Consider the following 23,898-nt stretch of genomic DNA (forward strand, 5'->3'; position numbering starts at 1 on the left):
GAGAAGGAACCTTGGCTTCCCCACATTCAGAACACAGTCTATCTGGTAGTTCAGACATGTTAAACAGGCATAAACTTGATAACAAAGTACAAAAAACGTTTTAAAATAAAACCGTTACTGTCACTTTAAATTTTAAACTGAACACACTTTATTACTGCAATTGCGAAAAAGTATGAAGGAATTGTTCAAAATTCACCAAAATTTCGCCACAGTGTCTTAAAGCCTTAAAAGTATTGCACACCAAATTTGGAAGCTTTAACCCTTAAAATAACGGAACCGGAGCCGTTTTTATCTTTAACCCCTTTACAGTCCCTGGTATCTGCTTTGCTGAGACCCAACCAAGCCCAAAGGGGAATACGATACCAAATGACGCCTTCAGAAAGTCTTTTTTATGTATCAGAGCTCCTCACACATGCGACTGCATGTCATGCTTCTCAAAAACAAGTGCGCAATACCGGCGCGAAAATGAGGCTCTGCCTATGATTAGGGAAAGCCCCTAGAGAATAAGGTGTCTAAAAACAGTGCCTGCCGATATTATTTTACAAAAATACCCATATTAAATGATTCCTCAAGGCTAAATATGTTATATATGAATCGATTTAGCCCAGAAAATGTCTACAGTCTTAACAAGCCCTTGTGAAGCCCTTATTTACTCTGTAATAAAAATGGCTTACCGGATCCCATAGGGAAAATGACAGCTTCCAGCATTACATCGTCTTGTTAGAATGTGTCATACCTCAAGCAGCAAAAGTCTGCTCACTGTTCCCCCAACTGAAGTTAATTCCTCTCAACAGTCCTGTGTGGAACAGCCATCGATTTTAGTAACGGTTGCTAAAATCATTTTCCTCTTACAAACAGAAATCTTCATCTCTTTTCTGTTTCAGAGTAAATAGTACATACCAGCACTATTTTAAAATAACAAACTCTTGATTGAAGAATAAAAACTACAGTTAAACACTAAAAAACTCTAAGCCATCTCCGTGGAGATGTTGCCTGTACAACGGCAAAGAGAATGACTGGGGTAGGCGGAGCCTAGGAGGGATCATGTGACCAGCTTTGCTGGGCTCTTTGCCATTTCCTGTTGGGGAAGAGAATATCCCACAAGTAAGGATGACGCCGTGGACCGGACACACCTATGTTGGAGAAATACCATTTTAACTGTTTAGATTGTATTTAGAAACTCAGTACTTAAAAAAAACACAAATATTTTAAAGCACTGTGAGGAGAAAGACAAATATCAGAGTACTAACTATGTTTTATAATAGGGAAATAATAAAACACTTTATTAACATATATACTGAAAAAAAGACAAACAAGATCAAATTGGATCATCAGAGAAAAGGGTATATGACTTCCATTACTCTATATATATCTAATAATGATCCAAATGAAAATTAAAAACAGACTTAAAAATGGGCTATGTGGCCAAACATGGCGTGTGGGTACTTATAGTGTCATTAAGGTATGTGATAAGGGTAGCAACAAATTCATCCAATGCATACAGGTCTATGCGCTCAAAGGCGACCTCCTACCTGCGTACTGCTGTGATTGAACCCAGTCAGCCGATTGGTGTGTGATTAAGATTAGGGTTTCTAGCTAGCAAACACATCAAAGTGAAGAACTGTGTAAAACACATCAAAGTGAAGATATAATAAATATTGGTATTATACTCTGCGTATACCAAGCACATTATAGTGAAGAAATATCTCATATTCATATAATTTTACTGAAGCCTACCGCGCACATTAAAGTGAAGAAATATAAATGTCATGCTCCTATATATTAGTTACACACTCTGCAAGCGTTCGTTATTATATTATCACTTTCGCTTAATGTCTAAACTCAGACATCCACATTCAAATGTAACTGAATTCAATCTCAGTGTATATATTCACTAACTGAGACCGTTGGTTTACATAACCATGTCATTCAAGCATTCATCGATATAAGTGTTAGTGGATTGTGTGTTAATATCGAGTATCTATCTTATCTTAGAGTATAACGATATTATTCTGAATTGAGTTTGAACGGTTAGCTTATTCAAATGATTATGCTCAATGTCAGCAAAAAAAAAAGGGGCACAGCAATGGGCACTTGCTGTGCACCCACTTATGCGAACTTGTTCTTAGGGTGGATAGAACATACTCATGTTCTAAACCAGGATGTAAATCCATTTATGAAGTATATGGACTTGTATATCCGCTACATTGATGACGTGCTGACACTATGGACAGGCACTAAAGGTGACTTTTTGGCCTTTATGTGTTGGCTCAATGACAATGCCCACGGCATGCACTATACCTCTAGTATTGAGGATGTAAGTATTTCCTTTTTGGATCTCGAAATCAAAAAAGAAAATGATGGATCCCTAAGCACTAAGTTGTTTAGAAAGGAAACATCTACCAATAGCCTCTTAAGTTGGGAGAGCTATCACCCAAAAAATGGGTATCCCCTTTGGACAGTACCTCAGGGCGAGACGTAATTGTAGTACCTTGGAGGCTTTTGAATTAGAAGCAAAAGAGCTCAGGTATAGATTCAAAGCAAGAGGTTATCCTAATAGGTGTCTAAAAAGGGCATATCAGAGAGCGAAGGCATTAGACAGACCATCACTAATACAGGAAAATACTGATGTCAAGGAACATACTACTACGAATCCAATTAGAATGATAGGGGCTTTTGATGAAAAGAACAGTAAAATTCGACACATTTTCCAAAAGCACTGGCATGTGCTAAAGGAAGATTCTGACCTGTCAGAAGTAATTACAGAAAAACCTACAATAACAAACAGAAGATCTCAGAATCTCAAAGACATCTTAACAAATAGCCACTTTACTCAATATAAGCAGAGAACTTGGCTACAAGAAACAAAAGGCTTTTTCAAATGTGGCCATTGTAAAGCATGTAAGAATATGTCCCCTTTAAAAACATTTGAACACCCTAAGACAGGAAAATGCTATCCTATACACGATTTTATGAATTGTAGGACGAAGGGAGTGATATATGTAGCCATGTGTAAATGCTCCCTAATCTATGTAGGCGAAACTTCAAGAGAACTACGCACAAGAGTATTAGAACTTGTGGGTGATATAAAATGGGACCGAAATGTACCAGTGGCCAAACACATGAATACTATACATAAAGACAACAAATACCAAGTTTATTTCTTTGCTATTGAACAAATTAAATTAAAAGGAAGGAGAGGGGATGTTAATACAATGCTTTTACAAAAAGAGTGTAGATGGATACATGAGTTACAATCTGCATCACCAAAAGGCCTAAATGAAGCGATTTCATATAAAAGCTTTTTGTAATAGAGGCTTGGTAATTAAGAAATATACTTGTCCTAAAATTGTTGTTCTGATGTTACACCTGACAGGATAAATATGTAATCAAGTAGATCCAGCATAACAAAAATATGTAGCTGATATATTAAAGGGATATGTTTAGACATATAAGCAACTGGCTACAACAATGCATTCTTCATATACGTGTTATTTTGTGATAATGTAGCTCCCCACTAGTTACATAGATTCTCTTCAACCCTTTCATTCTAATAACCATTTTTGGAAACAACTGGATTAAATACCATCTTTATTTATTTTGAGATTGATAAAATACACATTCTGTATATTTCTTATTAATATGAAACATCTATTAAAATTGAATCTATATTCTGTAATTTATACAATGTCGACGAGTTTCTCATCAGGGGCAACATTCAGCAGTAAGCCCAATATGAAAGAGTAACTAATACTGAAATCATCTGAGATATAAAAATTATGAAACCCTGTGTAAGCTACGAACATAACCTCCAAATGCAATTTTTATTGCGTAATACTGAACACGACGAATATTAACCTACGTATTATTTTCAGACCCAGATTATACCTGGACAGATACATATATACAAATATATGTGAGGTTTTTCAAGATAGACGTGGCACAACCTATTTTTCAATAAAGAGTCGATTACAAATAGAAACAGATTGGTAGCCATTCTATTGCGGGTAAACACTTCCGCAAACGTCCATATCACCATGGTAACGGGTGACTAGAAAAGACGAACCGAAGGGCAGGGCCAGCCCCTATACCCTGACGAAGTCACGTATCGGTGGGCGTGGCTTTAACACGAGCGTGTGGGCCGTGATCTCTCTCTAGGATACACTGTTGAACTTATTTACTTATTGAACTTATTTACTTTACCAATGCCTCAATAGAATATTCATAGCGGTTTTGACACTGCTGACATTGAGCATAATCATTTGAATAAGCTAACCGTTCAAACTCAATTCAGAATAATATCGCTATACTCTAAGATAAGATAGATACTCGATATTAACACACAATCCACTGACACTTATATCGATGAATGCTTGAATGACATGGTTATGTAAACCAACGGTCTCAGTTAGTGAATATATACACTGAGATTGAATTCAGTTACATTTGAATGTCGATGTCTGAGTTTAGACATTAAGCGAAAGTGATAATATAATAACAAACGCTTGCAGAGTGTGTAACTAATATATAGGAGCATGACATTTATATTTTATATTTCTTCACTTTAATGTGCGCGGTAGGCTTCAGTAAAATGATATGATATGAATATGAGATATTTCTTCACTATAATGTGCTTGGTATACGCAGAGAGTATAATACCAATATTTATTATATCTTCACTTTGATGTGTTTTACACAGTTCTTCACTTTGATGTGTTTGGTGTGTGGTTAAGATTAGGGTTTGTAGCTAGCAATCGGCTGACTGGGTTCAATCACAGCAGTACGCAGGTAGGTCGCCTTTGAGCGCATAGACCTGTATGCATTGGATGAATTTGTTGCTACCCTTATCACATACCTTAATGACACTGAGTACCCACACGCCATATTTGGCCACATAGCCCATTTTTAATTTTCATTTGGATCATTATTAGATTATATATATATATATATATATATATATATATATATATATATATATATAGATATATAGATATATATATAGATATATATATATATATATATATATATATATATATATATATATATATATAGAGAGAGAGAGAGAGAGAGAGAGAGAGAGAGAGAGAGAGAGAGAGAGAGAGAGAGAGAGAGAGAGAGAGAGAGAGAGAGAGTAATGGAAGTCATATACCCTTTTCTCTGATGATCCAATTTGACCTTGTTTGTCTTTTTTTCAGTATATATGTTAATAAAGTGTTTTATTAGTTCCCTATTATATATCATTCACATAGTGTCTAATTCAGCACTAGGCTTTAATGCCAAAAATCATTTATCCCTCCTAATATATCCTTACTAACTATGTTTCACACAATGCAAACTCAGAAATAACAATATACAAGGAGTCTGTAATTTACATCCATAGTAGGAAATGTGTTCTGTTACTATTCTGCTAGCATAACTCTTCAATTCACCTAACACTAAAATACCAGACCTCACTTTTAATAGCATCTCTCACTATAACATGGGTCAAAAAAGTTAAACACATAGTAGTGCATGGTCGCTAGTGTTTAAAATACATTCTCTAACAAATTTGAGCATGACATTTTTTACTATTACGGCCCTTTAAGCCCAGATTAATTAATTGATTTACCACAAGACATAAGTTCTGCCGTAAAAGAGCATTTTGAAAGTGAAGCATCTTCACTTCCTTCTGAAGGAACATTTTATCGTTTTCCAACCTCCTTGCCTTCTCTTTTTCAGCAGTGAGAGCACGCGCCAAGGCTTTATTATTATGTTTTAGGGAGATCTTTAGAATGGATGAATTATCTAAAAGAGAGAAAAAGAAAACATGAGAGAAACATAATGGTGTTTAAATAGTTTTAGGACAAAGAAATTTTAGGGTCTAGGTCCCATATAAATGAAGGCTGGTCACTAATGGCCGGATTTGCTGAGGGCATTATATTCCCACTTATGCTAAAGATAATTACTACACAAATTAAAAAAACAGAATTTATGCTTACCTGATAAATTACTTTCTCCAACGGTGTGTCCGGTCCACGGCGTCATCCATAACTTGTGGGAATATTCTCTTCCCCAACAGGAAATGGCAAAGAGCACAGCAAAAGCTGTCCATATAGTCCCTCCTAGGCTCCGCCCACCCCAGTCATTTGACCGACGGACAGGAGAAAAAAAACAGGAGAAACTATAGGGTGCCGTGGTGACTGTAGTTAGAGAAAGAAATTCATCAAACCTGATTAAAAAATCAGGGCGGGCCGTGGACCGGACACACCGTTGGAGAAAGTAATTTATCAGGTAAGCATAAATTCTGTTTTCTCCAACATTGGTGTGTCCGGTCCACGGCGTCATCCATAACTTGTGGGAACCAATACCAAAGCTTTAGGACACGGATGAAGGGAGGGAGCCAATGAGGTTGCCTAAACGGAATGCACCACGGCTTGCAAAACCTTTCTCCCAAAAATAGCCTCCGAAGAAGCAAAAGTATCAAATTTGTAGAATTTGGCAAAAGTGTGCAGGGAAGACCAAGTCGCTGCCTTACATATCTGATCAACAGAAGCCTCGTTCTTGAAGGCCCATGTGGAAGCCACAGCCCTAGTAGAGTGAGCTGTGACGCGTTCAGGAGGCTGCCGTCCGGCAGTCTCGTAAGCCAATCGGATGATGCTTTTCAGCCAAAAGGAGAGAGGTAGCAGTAGATTTTTTGACCTCTCCTCTTGCCAGAATAAACGACAAACAGAGAAGAAGTTTGTCTGAAATCCTTTGTTGCTTCTAAATAAAACTTTAAAGCACAAACTACGTCTAGATTGTGTAACAAACGTTCCTTCTTTAAAACTGGATTCGGACACAAAGAAGGCACAACTATTTCCTGGTTAATATTCTTGTTGGAAACAACCTTTGGAAGGAAACCAGGTTTAGTACGCAAAACAACCTTATCTGAATGGAACACCAGATAGGGCGGATTACACTGCAAAGCAGATAACTCAGAAACTCTTCTAGCAGAAGAAATAGCAACCAAAAACAGAACTTTCCAAGATAACATTTTGATATCTATGGAATGTAGAGGTTCAAACGGAACCCCTTGAAGAACTGAAAGAACTAAATTCAGACTCCAGGGAGGAGTCAAAGGTCTGTAAACAGGCTTGATCCTGACCAAAGCCTGAACAAAAGCTTGAACATCAGGCACAGCTGCCAGTCGTTTGTATAATAAGACAGATAAAGCAGAAATCTGTCCCTTTAGAGAACTCGCTGATAATCCCTTATCCAAACCTTCTTGGAGAAAGGAAAGGATCCTAGGAATTTTGATCTTACTCCATGAGAATCCCTTGGATTCACACCAACAGATATATCTTTTCCATATTTTATGGTAAATCTTCCTAGTTACAGGTTTTCTGGCTTGTATCAGAGTATCTATTACAGAATTCGAAAACCCACGCTTAGATAAAATCAAGCGTTCAATTTCCAAGCCGTTAGCTGAAGGGAAACTAGATTTGGATGTTCGAATGGACCTTGTACTAGAAGATCCTGTCTCAAAAGGTAGCTTCCATGGTGGAGCCGATGACATATTCACCAGGTCTGCATACCAAGTCCTGCGTGGCCACGCAGGAGCTATCAAGATCACTGAGGCCCTCTCCTGCTTGATCCTGGCTACCAGCATGGGAATGAGAGGAAACGGTGGAAACACATAGGCTAGGTTGAAGGTCCAAGGCGCTACTATAATGCATCCACTAGAGTCGCCTTGGGATCCCTGGATCTGGACCCGTAGCAAGGAACCTTGAAGTTCTGACAAGACGCCATCAGATCCATGTCTGGAATACCCCATAATTGAATCAACTGGGCAAAGATCTCCGGGTGGAGTTCCCACTCCCCTGGATGGAATGTCTGACGACTCAGATAATCCGCCTCCCAGTTTTCCACTCCTGGGATGTGGATCGCAGATAGGTGGCAGGAGTGATCCTCCACCCATTTTATGATTTTGGTCACTTCTCTCATCGCCAGGGAACTCCTTGTTCCCCCCTGATGATTGATGTAAGCAATAGTCGTCATGTTGTCTGATTGGAATCTTATGAATCTGGCCTTTGCTAGTTGAGGCCAAGCCCTGAGAGCATTGAATATCGCTCTGTTCCAGAATGTTTATTGGGAGATGAGACTCTTCCCGAGACCATAGCCCCTGAGCCTTCAGGGAGTCCCAGACCGCGCCCCAGCCCACTAGACTGGCGTCGGTCGTGACGATGACCCACTCTGGTCTGCGGAAACTCATTCCCTGGGACAGGTGGTCCTGGGTTAGCCACCAACGGAGTGAGTCTCTGGTCTTCTGATCTACTTGAATCACTGGAGACAAGTCTGTATAGTCCCCATTCCACTGTTTCAGCATGCACAGTTGTAATGGTCTTAGATGAATTTGCGCAAAAGGAACTATGTCCATTGCTGCAACCATCAACCCTACTACTTCCATGCACTGAGCTATGGAAGGACGTGGAACAGAATGAAGAACTTGACAAGCGTTTAGAAGTTTTGACTTTCTGACATCTGTCAGGAAAATCTTCATTTCTAAAGAATCTATTATTGTCCCCAAGAAAGGAACTCTTGTCGACGGAGACAGGGAACTCTTTTCTATGTTCACTTTCCATCCGTGAGATCTGAGAAAGGCCAGAACGATGTCTGTGTGAGCCTTTGCCTTTGAAAGAGACGACGCTTGTATCAGAATGTTGTCCAAGTAAGGTGCCACTGCAATGCCCCTTGGTCTTAGAACCGCTAGAAGGGACCCGAGTACCTTTGTGAAAATCCTTGGAGCAGTGGCTAGCCCGAATGGGAGAGCCACAAACTGGTAATGTTTGTCCAGAAAGGCAAACCTTAGGAACTGATGATGATCTTTGTGGATAGGAATATGTAGATACGCATCCTTTAGATCCACGGTAGTCATAAATTGACCCTCCTGGATTGTAGGTAAAATCGTTTGAATGGTTTCCATTTTGAACGATGGCACTCTGAGAAATTTGTTTAGGATCTTTAAATCCAGAATTGGTCTGAAAGTTCCCTCTTTTTTGGGAACTACAAACAGATTTGAGTAAAACCCCATTCCTTGTTCCACGGTTGGAACTGGGTGTATCACTCCCATTTTTAACAGGTCTTCTACACAATGTAAGAATGTCTGTCTCTTTATTTGGTTTGAAGATAAGTGAGGCATGTGGAACCTTCCCCTTGGGGGTAGTTCCTTGAATTCCAGAAGATAACCCTGAGAAACTATTTCTAGTGCCCAGGGATCCTGAACATCTCTTGCCCAAGCCTGAGCGAAGAGAGAGTCTGCCCCCTACTAGATCCGGTCCCGGATCGGGGGCTACTCCTTCATGCTGTTTTGTTAGCAGCAGCAGGCTTCTTGGCCTGCTTACCCTTGTTCCAGCCTTGCATCGGTTTCCAAGCTGGTTTGGTTTGCGAAGCATTACCCTCTTGTCTAGAGGCTGCAGAGTTGGAGGCCGGTCCGTTCCTGAAATTGCGAAAGGAACGAAAATTAGACTTATTCTTGGCTTTGAAAGGCCTATCTTGTGGGAGGGCGTGGCCCTTACCCCCAGTGATGTCTGAGATAATCTCTTTCAATTCTGGCCCAAAAAGAGTTTTACCCTTGAAGGGGATATTAAGCAATTTTGTCTTGGAAGATACATCCGCTGACCAAGACTTTAGCGAGAGCGCTCTGCGCGCCACAATTGCAAACCCTGAATTTTTCGCCGCTAATCTAGCCAACTGCAAAGCTGCATCTAAAATAAAGGAATTAGCTAACTTAAGTGCGTGAACTCTGTCCATAACCTCCTCATACGGAGTCTCTCGACTGAGCGACTTTTCTAGTTCCTCGAACCAGAACCACGCTGCTGTAGTGACAGGAATAATGCACAAAATAGGTTGCAGGAGGTAACCTTGCTGTACAAAAATCTTTTTAAGCAAACCCTCCAATTTTTTATCCATAGGATCTTTGAAAGCACAATTATCCTCGATAGGAATAGTAGTGCGCTTGGCTAGTGTAGAAACTGCCCCCTCGACCTTATGGGGTCGACCATAGGAAATTATTTCTTAAATATAGGAGGGGGGACAAAAGGTATGCCGAGATTCTCCCACTCCTTATTCACTATGTCCGCCACCCGCTTGGGTATAGGAAAAGCGTCGGGGTGCACCGGAACCTCTAGGAACTTGTCCATCTTGCACAAATTTTCTGGAATTACCAGGTTGTCACAATCATCCAGAGTAGATAACACCTCCTTAAGCAGTGCGCGGAGATGCTCTAATTTAAATTTAAATGTCACAACATCAGGTTCTGCCTGTTGAGAAATTCTACCTGAATCTGAAATTTCCCCATCTGACAAAACCTCCCTCATGGCCCCTTCAGATTGGTGTGAGGGTATGACAGAGCAATTATCATCAGCGCCCTCCTGCTCTACAGTGTTTAAAACAGAGCAATCACGCTTTCTCTGAAATGCAGGCATTTTGGATAAAATATTTGCTATGGAGTTATCCATTACTGCCGTCAATTGTTGAATAGTAACAAGCATTGGCGCGCTAGAAGTACTAGGGGTCTCCTGCGTGGGCAAAACTGGTGTAGACACAGAAGGAGATGATGTAGAACTATGTCTACTCCCTTAATCTGATGAATCATCTTGGGCAACTTTACTATCTGTGGCAGTACTGTCCTTACTTTGTTTGGCCGCTATGGCACAATTATCACACAATTTTGAAGGGGGAGACACATTGGCTTCCATACATACAGAACATAGTTTATCTGAAGGCACAGACATGTTAAACAGGCTTAAACTTGTCAATAAAGTACAAAAACCGTTTTAAAACAAAACCGTTACTGTCTCTTTAAATTTTAAACAGGGCACACTTTATTACTGAATATGTGAAAAACTATGAAGGAATTGTTCAAATTTTCACCACAGTGTCTTAAAGTATTCAAAGCATTGCACCCCAAATTTCAGACCTTTAACCCTTAAAATGAGGAAACCGGAGCCGGTTACAGATTTAACCCCTCTACAGTCCCAGCTACAGCCTTTGCTGCGACTTTACCAAACCCAGGGGGGAATACGATACCAAATGAAGCCTTCTAGGAACCTTTTCAACTACTTTCAGACCCACACACATGCAGCTGCATGTCCTGCTCTCAAAAGTAACTGCGCAATAATGGCGCGAAAATGAGGCTCAGCCTACTACAGGGAAGGCCCTTCCTGACTGGAAAGGTGTCTAAACCAGTGCCTGACGTAAAAAAACGTTCCCCAAAGTTTATAAGTGTGAATTTCAACATCAAGCTGTATAAAATGCCCAAATAAAGCAATCGATCTTGCCCATAAAAGTGTCTACCAGTTTCATAGCCCATATTAAGCCCTTTATTCTGTTTGAGACTAAGAAAATGGCTTACCGGTCCCCATGAGGGGAAATGACAGCCTTCCAGCATTACACAGTCTTGTTAGAAATATGGCTAGTCATACCTTAAGCAGAAAAGTCTGCTGTTTCCCCCCAACTGAAGTTATTTCATCTCAACAGTCCTATGTGGAAACAGCAAACGATTTTAGTTACTGCTGCTAAAATCATATTCCTCTCACAAACAGAACTCTTCATCTTTTTCTGTTTCAGAGTAAATAGTACATACCAGCACTATTTTAAAATAACAAACTCTTGATAGTAGAATAAAAAAATTACAACTAAACACCACATACTCTTCACCATCTCCGTGGAGATGCTGCCTGTGCAACGGCAAAGAGAATGACTGGGGTGGGCGGAGCCTAGGAGGGACTATATGGACAGCTTTTGCTGTGCTCTTTGCCATTTCCTGTTGGGGAAGAGAATATTCCCACAAGTTATGGATGACGCTGTGGACCGGACACACCAATGTTGGAGAAATTGTGTTACAAATTATACATGTTTATATTTTAAAGTATTAAAGGAGTCCATATATAAAAATTTGGTGGGCTGGATGTTGTCTGCGGACCACAGTTTGTGCAGTTCTGGTCTATAACAAACACTTAAAGGGACAGTCAAGTCAAAATTAAACTTTCCTGATTCAGATAGAGCATGCAATTTTAAACACATTTCCAATTTACTTTGGTTATCAAATTTACTTTGTTATTTTGCTATCTTTTATTGAAGAGTAAAACTAGGTAGGCTCATAAGAGCTGAGGAGCGTGCACAAGTCTTAAGTGCTCTATGGCAGCAGTGTTTTGCACCATCGGAATACAAAGCTACAAATAAATGTTACAAAAAACACTGCTGCCAAAGAGTACTAAAGACATGTGCACACTTCTGAGCTCTTAGCTACAAATAATGTTGCAAAACACTGCTGCCATAGAGTACTAAAGACACATGCACACTCCTGAGCTCCTACCTAGTTTTACTCTTCAATAAAAGATTCAAAGAGACTGAAGCAAATTTGGTAACAGAAGAAAACTGGAAAGATGTTTAAAATGGCATGCTCTATTTGAATCATGAAAGTTTAATTTTGACTTTACTGTCCCTTTAAACATGCACAGATATCAATCTCCAAAGTTGTCAGGGCCATATATATATGGATATGATATAAGATATTGATATAATATACATGCAAATCTGTAAAAAAAACAAAATTTATGCTTACCTGAAAAATTTCTCTTTCCACTACGTCATCAATTACTGTGGGGAATATCACTCCTGGCCAGCAGGAGGCGGCATAGAGCAACACAGCAAAGCTGTTAAAATTTAAGTAAATCAGCGTTTTACAAACACGAGGTTTTACTATTGAAACAAATAAAAGGGCATTTTTATTCATGAAGTATAAGATACTTCATGTAGAAAGCTCCTTTATTTGATTCGTTTGCCGTTTTTAGTTTCTACAGCCGCCCACGGCTAAAAAGTGACATTTTCACCTCTTAGCCAATAGCCGTGCGGTAAATCCGGCTTGGCGCCCATGGGAGCCGGATTTACCGCACTGCTATTGGCTAAGAGGTGAAAACGTCACTTCTTAGTCAAAAATTTTTTTAGCCGTGCTCTGCTGTAGGAGCTAAGAGTGGCGATCGATTGAATCAAATAAAGGAGCTTTCTACATGAAGTATCTTATACTTCATGAATGAAAGTGCCCTTTATTTGTTTCAATAGTAAATCCTAGCGTTTGTAAAACGCTAGGATTTATTTTCACTTTAAGTGTCACTCCCCTTCCCACAATCCCCAGTCATTCGACCGAAGGGAAATGGAAACAAGGAATAACACAAAAGGTGTAGAGGTGCCTGAGGTTTATTCAAAAACACTGTCTTAAATTTACAGGTGGGGTCGTGGACTCACCATATACGGAAAGAAAGAAATTTATCAGGTAAGCATAAATTTTGTTTTCTTTCCTAAGATATGGTGAGTCCACAACGTCATGAATTACTGTTGGGTACCAATACCCAAGCTAGAGGACACAGATGATTAGGGAGGGAAACCAAGATAGGCAACCTAAACAGAAGGCACCACCGCTTGAAGAACCTCTCTCCCAAAAGAAGCCTCAGTCGAGACAAAAGTATCAAATTTGGAAAAAGTATGCAGAGAGGACCAAGTTGCAGCCTTGCAAGTCTGTTCCACAGAAGCTTCATTTTTGAAAGCCCAAGAAGACAAAACAGCCCCAGTGGAATGAGCTGTTATTCACTCAGGAGGCTGCTGTCAAGCAGTCTCATAAGCAAAACAGATTATACTTCTCAACCATAGAGAAAGAGAAGTAGCAGTAGCCTTCTGACACTTAAGCTTTCCAGAGAAGCAAACTAACAAGGCAGAGGACTGACGAAAATACTTAGTCGCTTGTAGTTCACATCCAAGTTGTGCAACAAACGTTCCCTATGAGAAGAAGGATTAGGACATAGAGAAGGAAAAACGATTTCCTGGTTAATATTTCTACCAGAAACCACTTTAGGAAGAAAACCCAGCTTAGTATGAAGAACCGCCTTATCAGCATGAAAGATAAGATAATGCAAATCACACTGTAGGGCTGAGAGCTCTGAGACCCTCCGAGCAGAAGAAATAGCAACAAGAAACAAAACCTTCCAAGATAACAACTTAATATCTATGGAATGTAAAGGCTCAAATGGAGTCTGCTGCAAAATCATAAGAACCAAGTTAAAACTCCCAAGAAGGAGCAACAGACTTAAAGACAGGCCTGATTCTGACGAGGGCCAGACAAAAGGATTGAACATCTGGCATATCCGCCAGATGCTTATGTAACAAAACAGATAATGCAAAAATCTGACCCTTTAGAAAAATGTCTGACAAACCTTTCTCCAGATCTTCCTGGAGGAAAGACAAAATCCTAGGAATCCTGACCCTACTCCAAGAGTAGCCCTTAGATTCACACCAATAAAGATATTTACGCCATATCTTATGATAAATCTTTCTAGTAACAGGCTTGCGAGCCTGAAACATAGTCTCAATGACCGACAGAACTAAGCATTCAATCTCCAAGCAGTCAGTTTCAGAGAAACGAGATGTGGATGAAGGAATGGACCCCGAGTTAGAAGGTCCTTCCTCAGAGGCAGCATTCGAGGAGGAAGAGATGACATCCTCACTAGGTCCTGCGAGGCCACACGGGAGCTATTAGAATTATCGATGCTTTCTCCTGTTTGATATGAGCAATGATTAGTGGAAGGAGAGCAAACGGAGGAAACAGGTATGCTAGACTGAAAACTCAAGTTACCGCAAGAGCATCTATTAGGGCGGCCTGAGGATCTCTTGACCTTGAACTGTACCTCGGAAGCTTGGCGTTCTGTCGAGATGCCATCAGATCCAACTCTGGCATCCCCCATTTGAGGGTTAACCTGGGGAACACTTCCGGATGGAATGCCCACTCCCAGGGATTAAAAGTCTGCCTGCTTAGAAAGTCCGCTTCCGCCCACTGAATAATCGGAGACACCTCCTTCATGGCTAAAGAACTCCAAGTTTCTCCCTGGTGGTTGATGTAAGCCACAGAGGTGATATTGTCCGACTGGAATCTGATAAACCAGGCTAAGGACAAGAGAGGCCACGCTATCAGAGCATTGTAAATCGATCTCAACTCCAAGATATTTATGGGGAGAGGAGACTCCTCCCATGTCCACAGACCCTGCGGTTTTAACAAGTTCAGGACTGCTCCCCAGCCCAGCAGGCTGGCGTTCGTGGTTACAATGACCCAGGAAGGTCTCCAGAAGCATGTGCCTTAAGATAGATGCTCCTGAGAGCACCACCATGGGAGAGAGTCTCTTGTCGACTGATCTAGATCTATCCTGTGAGAGAGATCCGAATGGTCCCTGTTCCATTGTCTGAGCATACATATCTGTAGTGCTCACAAATGGAATCAAGCAAAGGGAATGATGTCCATGGAAGCAACCATCAGACCAATTACCTCAATACATTGAGCCACTGGTGGCCGAACAGTAGACTGTAGAGAGGCAAGAGGAGAGAATTTTAGATTTTCCAAACTACGTCAGAAAATTTTTCATAGACAGGGAATCTATTACGGTCTCTAAGAAAACCACCATTGTAGCTGGAACAAGGGAACTATTTTCCAGATTCACTTTCCAGCCGTGGGAACGTAGAAAAAAACAAGGTCTCTGTATGAGAGTTTGCTTGTTGAAAAGATGGCGCCTGAACCAATATGTCGTCCAGGTAAGGTGCCACTGCAATTCCCCGAGCCCTGATCACTGCCAAGAGAGCCCCCAGAAACTTTGAAAATATTCTGGGAGCTGTGGCAAGGCCAAACGGAAGAGCAAGAAACTGAAAGTGTTTGTCTAGAAAGGCGAATCTCAGGTACTTGTGATGATCCCTGTGAATAGGCAAATGAAGATACGCATCCTTCAGGTCTATGGTCGTCAAACTGACCCTCTTGTACTAAGGAGAGAATGGACCGAATGGTCTCCATCTTGAAGGATGGTACCCTGAGAAACTTGTTTAGACACTTTAGGTCTAAAATAGGGCGAAAAGTTCCCTCTTTTTTGGGAACCATAAACAGATTGGAACAGGAACCATTATCCCCAGGGAAGAAAGGTCCTGAATGCAATTCAAGAATGCCTCTCTTATCTGGTCTGCAGATAATCTTGAGAGAAGAAATCTGCCCCTGGGAGGAAAAGTCTTGAATTCTATTTTGTAACCCTGAGACACTATTTCCACAGCCCAAGGATCTGGGACATCTCATACCCCAAGCTGGATAAAACAGAGAAAGTCTGCCCCCCACTTGATCTGGACCAACTCCTTCATGCTGACTCAGCTGCGGACTTCATAGATTGCTTTCCCTTGTACCAAGACTAATTGGGTTTCCAAGACGACTTGGAGAGTTGCTGCTTAGAAGAGGGAGAGGAAGACTTTCCTTTGGGGTTACGAAAGGTGCGAAAATTACTTTGATGTCCTTTAGATCTATTCTTCTTATCTTGTGGTAGAAAAGACCCTTTCCCACCAGTAATGTCAGAGATTATTTCTGCCAAGCCAGGGCCAAACAAAGTTTTACCCTGGTAAGGAAGCGCTAAAAGCGGACCATGATTTCAGCCACAAAGCCCTGCGGGCCAGCACAGCAAAGCCAGATATCTTGGCTCCTAGCTTAATAATTTGCATGGTGGCATCAGAAATAAAGAAATTGGCTAGCTTGAGAGCCTTAATCCTATCTTGGATTTCCTCCATATGAGTCTCAACCTGAAGAGACTCAGACAGAGCATCAAACCAGTAAGATGCCGCACTGGACACCGTGGCCATTCAAACTGCCAGTTGCCACTGAAGGCCTTGATGAACATACATCTTCTTCAAATAAGTCTCCAGCTGTTTGTCCATAGGATCCTTAAAAGAGAAGCTATCCTCTATAGGAATAGTAGTTCTCTTAGCCAGAGTAGAGATTTCCCCTTCTACCTTAGGTACTGTACGACATGTGTCTTTAATGGAGTCAGCGACAGGAAAAATCTTTTTAAAAACAGGAGATGGGTAAAATGGAATCCCTGGCTTCTACCATTCCTGTGCAATAATCTCCATTGCACGGTCTGTAAGAGGAAACACTTCCACAGAGGAAGTAACATCAAAGTATTTATTAAGTTTACTTTATTTCTTAGGGTTGACAGCGACAGGCGGGTCGGAGTCGTCCAAAGTAGCTAAAACCTCCTTTAACAATACACAAAGGTGTTCAAGCTTAAATCTGAAGGATACCACTTCAGCATCAAATGAAGGAATTATACTGTCTGAATCTGAGATTTCACCCTCAGAGGATACCGACGTATCCTCCTCATCAGACTTATGAGAGAGGTCTGAGTAGCAGAGGTTGGAGCGGAAACCTTAACATCTGATCCTCTAATGTTCCCCTTGTGTTTTCCTGTTTGCATAGGAAAGGCAGATAAGGCCTCAGATAACGCTGAAGATACCTGGGCAGCAATTTCTGCAGGCAAATAAACTCCTCCAGGAGACTGAGAGGAACATCAGGGCACTGTATGTCATGACACTAAGGCTTGGAACGCTTGAGCAAAAAAACTGTGGCATTGCCTGAACAGCATCATCGTAAGAGACTGTTCAGAAATAAAAAGTGTAATCTTTGTTTTTCAAAGTCCTCTCTATACAGGAGACAAAATTGCAATGGTGGCCCAACTAGATTCTCCAAACAAAGGAGACACTTGTCCATAATAGCAGAATCCTCCATTTAATCTTTTATTTAAATGAGGTAAATTATCAGCCGTTTTAGACTGAAGGCAAAAATTACTGTCTCCCTGCTTATAGAGTATGACTCCCAATCAACTAGCTATTTGAATGACAATAAAATACTACCAGACAGCAAACTACTACCAACAGCCTTGACTGAGGTGCCTACCTGCCTTTTGATCGAGTTGTACACACCGGACTCCACCAAAAGAAGCTGCAGACGACCGCTCCGATAGTCTGTAGGAGCGGAGAAACAAGTCACATGACCGGTAATTGAAACTGCGCCACAAGAAAGAGCGCAAATTTCAAACCCGGAAGAGTCATATCGGAAAAGCCGCTGCCTGACAGAGCTACGTCAGAGCCGGCAAGAGACCGCAGACATATGCACACAAAAAAACTGTACAAATAAGCTGCGCACGTCTCCGATTGTCACTATGTATTAGACATAATACACCGCAGCCACAAAGCAATGAAATTCATGAGCCAAAACAGGGTTAACTCCTTATTGCCACAAAGAGATTTAACCCCTAGTCTCCATGTCACAATACAAAAGTGCCTGCTCACTGCCAAAATTGATCCTACCCCAGGATACTAGTCCCATAATTGCTGCAGGGATACCGGGCAGCTCTACAGCGTAACCCCTTCAGTGCCAGCCTCCTAGCCCCAGAAGACAAAAAGGCACTTACCTGCACAACTCGCTGTCTGGCAGGGGGACAGCTCACACGGCGTGGAAGGATGCCACTCCTTACAGAGACCTGTGAAACAAGTAAGAACAGAGTAAACCTACTCTGGCTTTCTAAACTAGGGCAGCAACCTGTTAGGAACTTGTGAGGTGGGCCTCACTGTGTTTTCCTAACTGCTTTAAAGCCACCACTGCCCTACTGAAGGGACTAACGTGGAGTACAGCTAGAACCAAAAAAACTTGCTTGTAGCAAACAAATCCAATTTTCCTCTCCTCCATTGACAGAGGCAAAGAGAATGACTGGGGATTGTGGGTAGGGGAGTGACACTTAACAGCTTTGCTGTGGTGCTCTTTGCCTCCTCCTGCTGGCCAGGAGTGATATTACCAACAGCAATTGATGACGTTGTGGACTCACCATATCTCAGGAAAGTAATATCACTATAAACTACTAATCACTAGAGAAAGCTACTAATTCAATCAATTCAACAATAGGTAGTCCACAGTACCATAAAACAATCCATCTTTATTAGAAATAGTCTAAAAATAATGCAATGTTTCTAGGAAACTCCTTATTCATGCATTATTCCCGGAAACATTGCATTATTTTTAGTCTGTTTCTAATAAAAATGGTTTAATTATAATGTGCTGTGGACTACCTATTGTTGAATTGTACATGGGCTATGAGCAGGATTCCTAGTCTTCACTAGCACCCAATTCTTAGTAAACTGCTGAATCTGCAATAGTTTTACTAATTAATTTAATGTAAAAGAAAAGGAAAGCATAATCCCTTGCTTGTATGCATACTAAAATCTAGTACAATTCTGGGACTAGTAGTCATTTCAAAACCTAAAATACACATATAAAAATACTTTTTCCACTTCTTATCATATAATTATCTTCTTGATCATACAGAATCTGGCTTTCAACCACAATACAATGCAGATCCTGAAATCACAAAGGTAATGCATTTTTACAAGAAGATTTTTGTGGCTTTCTACCTCTTTCCTCAATTTATACATTTAAAGCCAGATTACAAGTGGAGGCTAATTAACGCTCCCGCTAGTCATTTGCTCTAGAAGTAAGCTTTTTGAGCTTGTCGGGTTGCGCTCATATTGTGAGTTGAAAGTAAACTGTTTTCGCTCACGCACTAAACCAATAAGCGCAAAAAGCTGAACTCGTGTGCACGTTCACTTATTCCCTCATAGAAGCCAAAAAACACAATTTATGCTTACCTGATAAATTTATTTCTCTTGTGGTGTATCCAGTCCACGGATCATCCATTACTTGTGGGATATTCTCATTCCCAACAGGAAGTTGCAAGAGGACACCCACAGCAGAGCTGTTATATAGCTCCTCCCCTAACTGCCATATCCAGTCATTCGACCGAAAACACGCAGAGAAAGGAGAAACCATAGGGTGCAGTGGTGACTGTAGTTTAATGGAAAAAAATTACCTGCCTTAAAATGACAGGGCGGGCCGTGGACTGGATACACCACAAGAGAAATAAATTTATCAGGTAAGCATAAATTGTGTTTTCTCTTGTAAGGTGTATCCAGTCCACGGATCATCCATTACTTGTGGGATACCAATACCAAAGCTAAAGTACACGGATGAAGGGAGGGACAAGGCAGGTACTTAAACGGAAGGTACCACTGCCTGTAAAACCTTTCTCCCAAAAATAGCCTCCGAAGAAGCAAAAGTATCAAATTTGTAGAATTTTGAAAAAGTATGAAGTGAAGACCAAGTCGCCGCCTTGCAAATCTGTTCAACGGAAGCCTCATTTTTAAAGGCCCATGTGGAAGCCACAGCTCTAGTAGAATGAGCTGTAATCCTTTTAGGAGGCTTCTGGCCAGCAGTCTCATAGGCTAAGCAGATTATGCTTCTTAGCCAAAAAGAAAGAGAGGTTGCCGAAGCCTTTTGACCTCTCCTCTGTCCAGAGTAGACAGCAAACAAAGCAGATGTTTGTTGAAAATCTTTAGTAGCTTGTAAGTAAAACTTTAAAGCATGAACCACGTCCAGATTGTGTAATAGACGTTCCTTCTTTGAAGAAGGATTAGGACACAAGGATGGAACAACAATCTCTTGATTGATATTCTTGTTAGATACCACCTTAGGTAAAAACCCAGGTTTGGTACGTAGGACTACCTTATCCGTATGGAAAATCAGATAAGGAGAATCACATTTTAAGGCAGATAACTCGGAGACTCTGCGAGCCGAGGAAATAGCTACCAAAAAAAGAACTTTCCAAGATAAAAGTTTGATGATATCTATGGAATGAAGAGGTTCAAACGGAACTCCTTGAAGAACCTTAAGAACCAAATTTAAGCTCCATCGTGGAGCAACAGGTTTAAACACAGGCTTGATTCTAAATAAAGCCTGACAAAATGCCTGAAGGTCTGGAACATCTGCCAGACGCTTGTGCAAAGAATAGACAGAGCAGAAATCTGTCCCTTTAAGGAACTAGCTGACAATCCTTTTTCCAAACCTTCTTGGAGAAAGGATAATATCCTGGGAATCCTGACTTTACTCCATGAGTAACCCTTGGATTCACACCAATAAAGATATTTACACCATATTTTATGGTAAATTTTACTGGTGACAGGCTTTCGTGCCTGTATTAAGGTATCAATGAGTGACTCGGAGAAGCCACGCTTTGATAAAATCAATCGTTCAATCTCCAGGCAGTCAGTCTCAGAGAAATTAGATTTGGATGGTTGAAAGGACCCTAAAATAGAAGGTCCTGCCTCAGAGGCAGAGTCCATGGTGGAAAGGATGACATGTCCACCAGATCTGCATACCAGGTCCTGCGTGGCCACGCAGGCGCTATCAAAGTCACTGATGCTCTCTCCTGCTTGACCTTGGCAATCAGTCGAGGGAGTAGAGGAAACGGTGGAAACACATAAGCCAGGTTGAAGGACCAGGGCGCTGCTAGAGCATCTATTAGCGTCGCCTTGGGATCCCTGGACCTGGATCCGTAACAAGGAAGCTTGGCGTTCTGGCGAGATGCCATGAGATCCAGTTCTGGTTTGCCCCAACGATGAATCAATTGTGCAAACACCTCCGGATGGAGTTCCCACTCTCCCGGATGAAAAGTCTGATGACTTAAAAAATCCGCCTCCCAGTTCTCTACACCAGGGATATGGATAGCTGATAGGTGGCAAGAGTGAGTCTCTGCCCAGCGAATTATCTTTGAGACTTCTAACATCGCTAGGGAACTTCTTGTTCCCCCTTGATGGTTGATGTAAGCCACAGTCGTGATGTTGTCCGACTGAAATCTGATGTACCTCAGAGTTGCTGAGGCCAAGCCTGAAGAGCATTGAAAATCGCTCTTCCAGAATATTTATTGGAAGGAGTGTCTCCTCCTGAGTCCACGATCCCTGAGCCTTCTGGGAGTTCCAGACTGCACCCCAACCTAGAAGGCTGGCATCTGTTGTTACAATTGTCCAATCTGGCCTGCGAAAGGTCATACCTTTGGACAGATGGACCCGAGATAGCCACCAGGGAAGAGGATCCCTGGTCTCTTGATCCAGATTTAGTAGAGGGGACAAATCTGTGTAATCCCCGTTCCACTGACACGGCAGGAATTTAGAAGCTTTGATAACCTGGACTTCGTCAGGTAAATTTTAATTTCTACAGAATCTTTCAGAGTCCCTAGGAAGGAAACTCTTGTGAGTGGGGATAGAGAACTCTTTTCCTCGTTCACTTTCCACCCATGCAATCTCAGAAATGCCAGTACTACGTCCGTATGAGACTTGGCAATTTGGAAGTTTGACGCCTGTATCAGGATGTCGTCTAAATAAGTGCCCACTGCTATGCCCCGCGGCCTTAGGACCGCTAGAAGCGACCCTAGAACCTTCGTAAAGATTCTTGGGGCTGTAGATAATCCAAATGGAAGAGCTACAAACTGGTAATGCCTGTCTAGAAAGGCAAACCTGAGAAACTGATGAAGATCTTTATTATCGGAATGTGAAGATAAGCATCCTTTAAATCCACTGTAGTCATATATTGACCCTACTGGATCATAGGTAGGATGGTACGAATAGTTACCATCTTGAATGATGGAACTCTGAGGAATTTGTTTAAGATCTTTAGATCCAAAATTGGTCTGAAAGTTCCCTCTTTTTTGGGAACCACAAACAGATTTGAGTAGAAACCCTGTCCCTGTTCCTTCTTTGGAACTGGATGGATCACTCCCATAACTAGGAGGTCTCGTACACAGTGTAAGAATGCCTCTCTCTTTATCTGGTTTGCAGATAATTGTGAAAGGTGAAATCTCCCTTTTGGGGGGGAAGCTTTGAAGTCCAGAAGATATCCCTGGGATATAATTTCCAACGCCCAGGGATCCTGGACATCTCTTGCCCACGCCTGGGCGAAAAGCGAAAGTCTGCCCCCTACTAGATCCGTTACCGGATAGGGGGCCGTTCCTTCATGCTGCCTTAGAGGCAGCAGCAGGCTTTTTGGCCTGCTTACCTTTGTCCCAGGTCTGGTTTGGTCTCCAGACAGTCTTGGGCTGAGCAAAAGTAGAAACTGCTCCCTCCACCTTAGGAACTGTCTGTCATAAGTCCCGTGTGGTGGCGTCTATTGGAAACATTTTACTAAAAATAGGAGGGGAAGAGAACGTCACACCTGGTCTATCCCATTCCTTATTAATAATTTCTGTAAACCTTTTAGGTATTGGAAAAACATCAGTACACACCGGCACTGCATAGTATTTATCCAGTCTACACAATTTCTCTGGCACTGCAATTGTATCACAGTCATTCAGAGCAGCTAAAACCTCCCTGAGAAACAAGCGGAGGTGTTCAAGCTTAAATTTAAATGTAGAAATATCAGAATCAGGTTGCATCATCTTTCCTGAGTCAGAAACATTACCCACAGACTGAAGCTCTCCTTCCTTAGCTTCTGCATATTGTGAGGCAGTATCAGACATGGTTCTTAAAGCGTCAGTATGTTCTGCATTTCGTCTAACCCCAGAGCTATCTCGCTTACCTCTAAATTCAGGTAGTCTGGCTAATACCGCTGACAGTGTATTATCCATGACTGCCGCCATGTCTTGTAAAGTAATCGCTATGGGCGCCCTAGATGTACTTGGCGCCATTTGAGCGTGACCCCCTTGAGCGGGAGTAAAAGGATCTGACACGTGGGGAGAGTTAGTCGGCATAACTTCCCCCTCGTCAGATTCCTCTGGTGATAAAATTTTTTAAAGACAGAATATGATCTTTATTGCTTAAAGTGAAATCAGTACATTTGGTACACATTCTAAGAGGGGGTTCCACTATGGCTTTTAAACATAATGAACAAGGAGTTTCCTCTATGTCAGACATGTTTGTACAGACTAGCAATGAGACTAGCAAGCTTGGAAAACAGTTTAAATCAAGTTAACAAGCAAATATAAAAAACGGTACTGTGCCTTTAAGAGAAACAAATTGTCAAAATTTGAAAAACAGTGAAAAAAGGCAGTAAATCAAACAAAATTTTTACAGTGTATGTAATAAGTTAACAGAGCATTGCACCCACTTGCAAATGGATGATTAACCCCTTAATTCAAAAACGGATCAAAAAAACGTTTTTTTAACAGACACAACAAACTGCCACAGCCTGCTGTGGTCCTACCTTCACCAATA

At 41.3% G+C, this 23,898-nt stretch overlaps 1 protein-coding gene across 1 annotated transcript in view; it reads right to left on the reverse strand.

Annotated features, from left to right (window-relative positions):
- The window catches only part of SGO2 (shugoshin 2), a 127,069-nt gene that overhangs the window by 88,711 nt on the left and 14,460 nt on the right, over nucleotides 1–23,898 (reverse strand). The window contains exon 3 of the mRNA XM_053713070.1: nucleotides 5,609–5,784. Coding sequence (XP_053569045.1) covers nucleotides 5,609–5,784 — 176 coding nt within the window. The remainder of the gene's footprint in view (nucleotides 1–5,608; nucleotides 5,785–23,898) is intronic.

This window comes from Bombina bombina, chromosome 1 (assembly GCF_027579735.1).
Source record: "Bombina bombina isolate aBomBom1 chromosome 1, aBomBom1.pri, whole genome shotgun sequence".
Taxonomy (NCBI): Eukaryota; Metazoa; Chordata; class Amphibia; order Anura; family Bombinatoridae; genus Bombina; species Bombina bombina.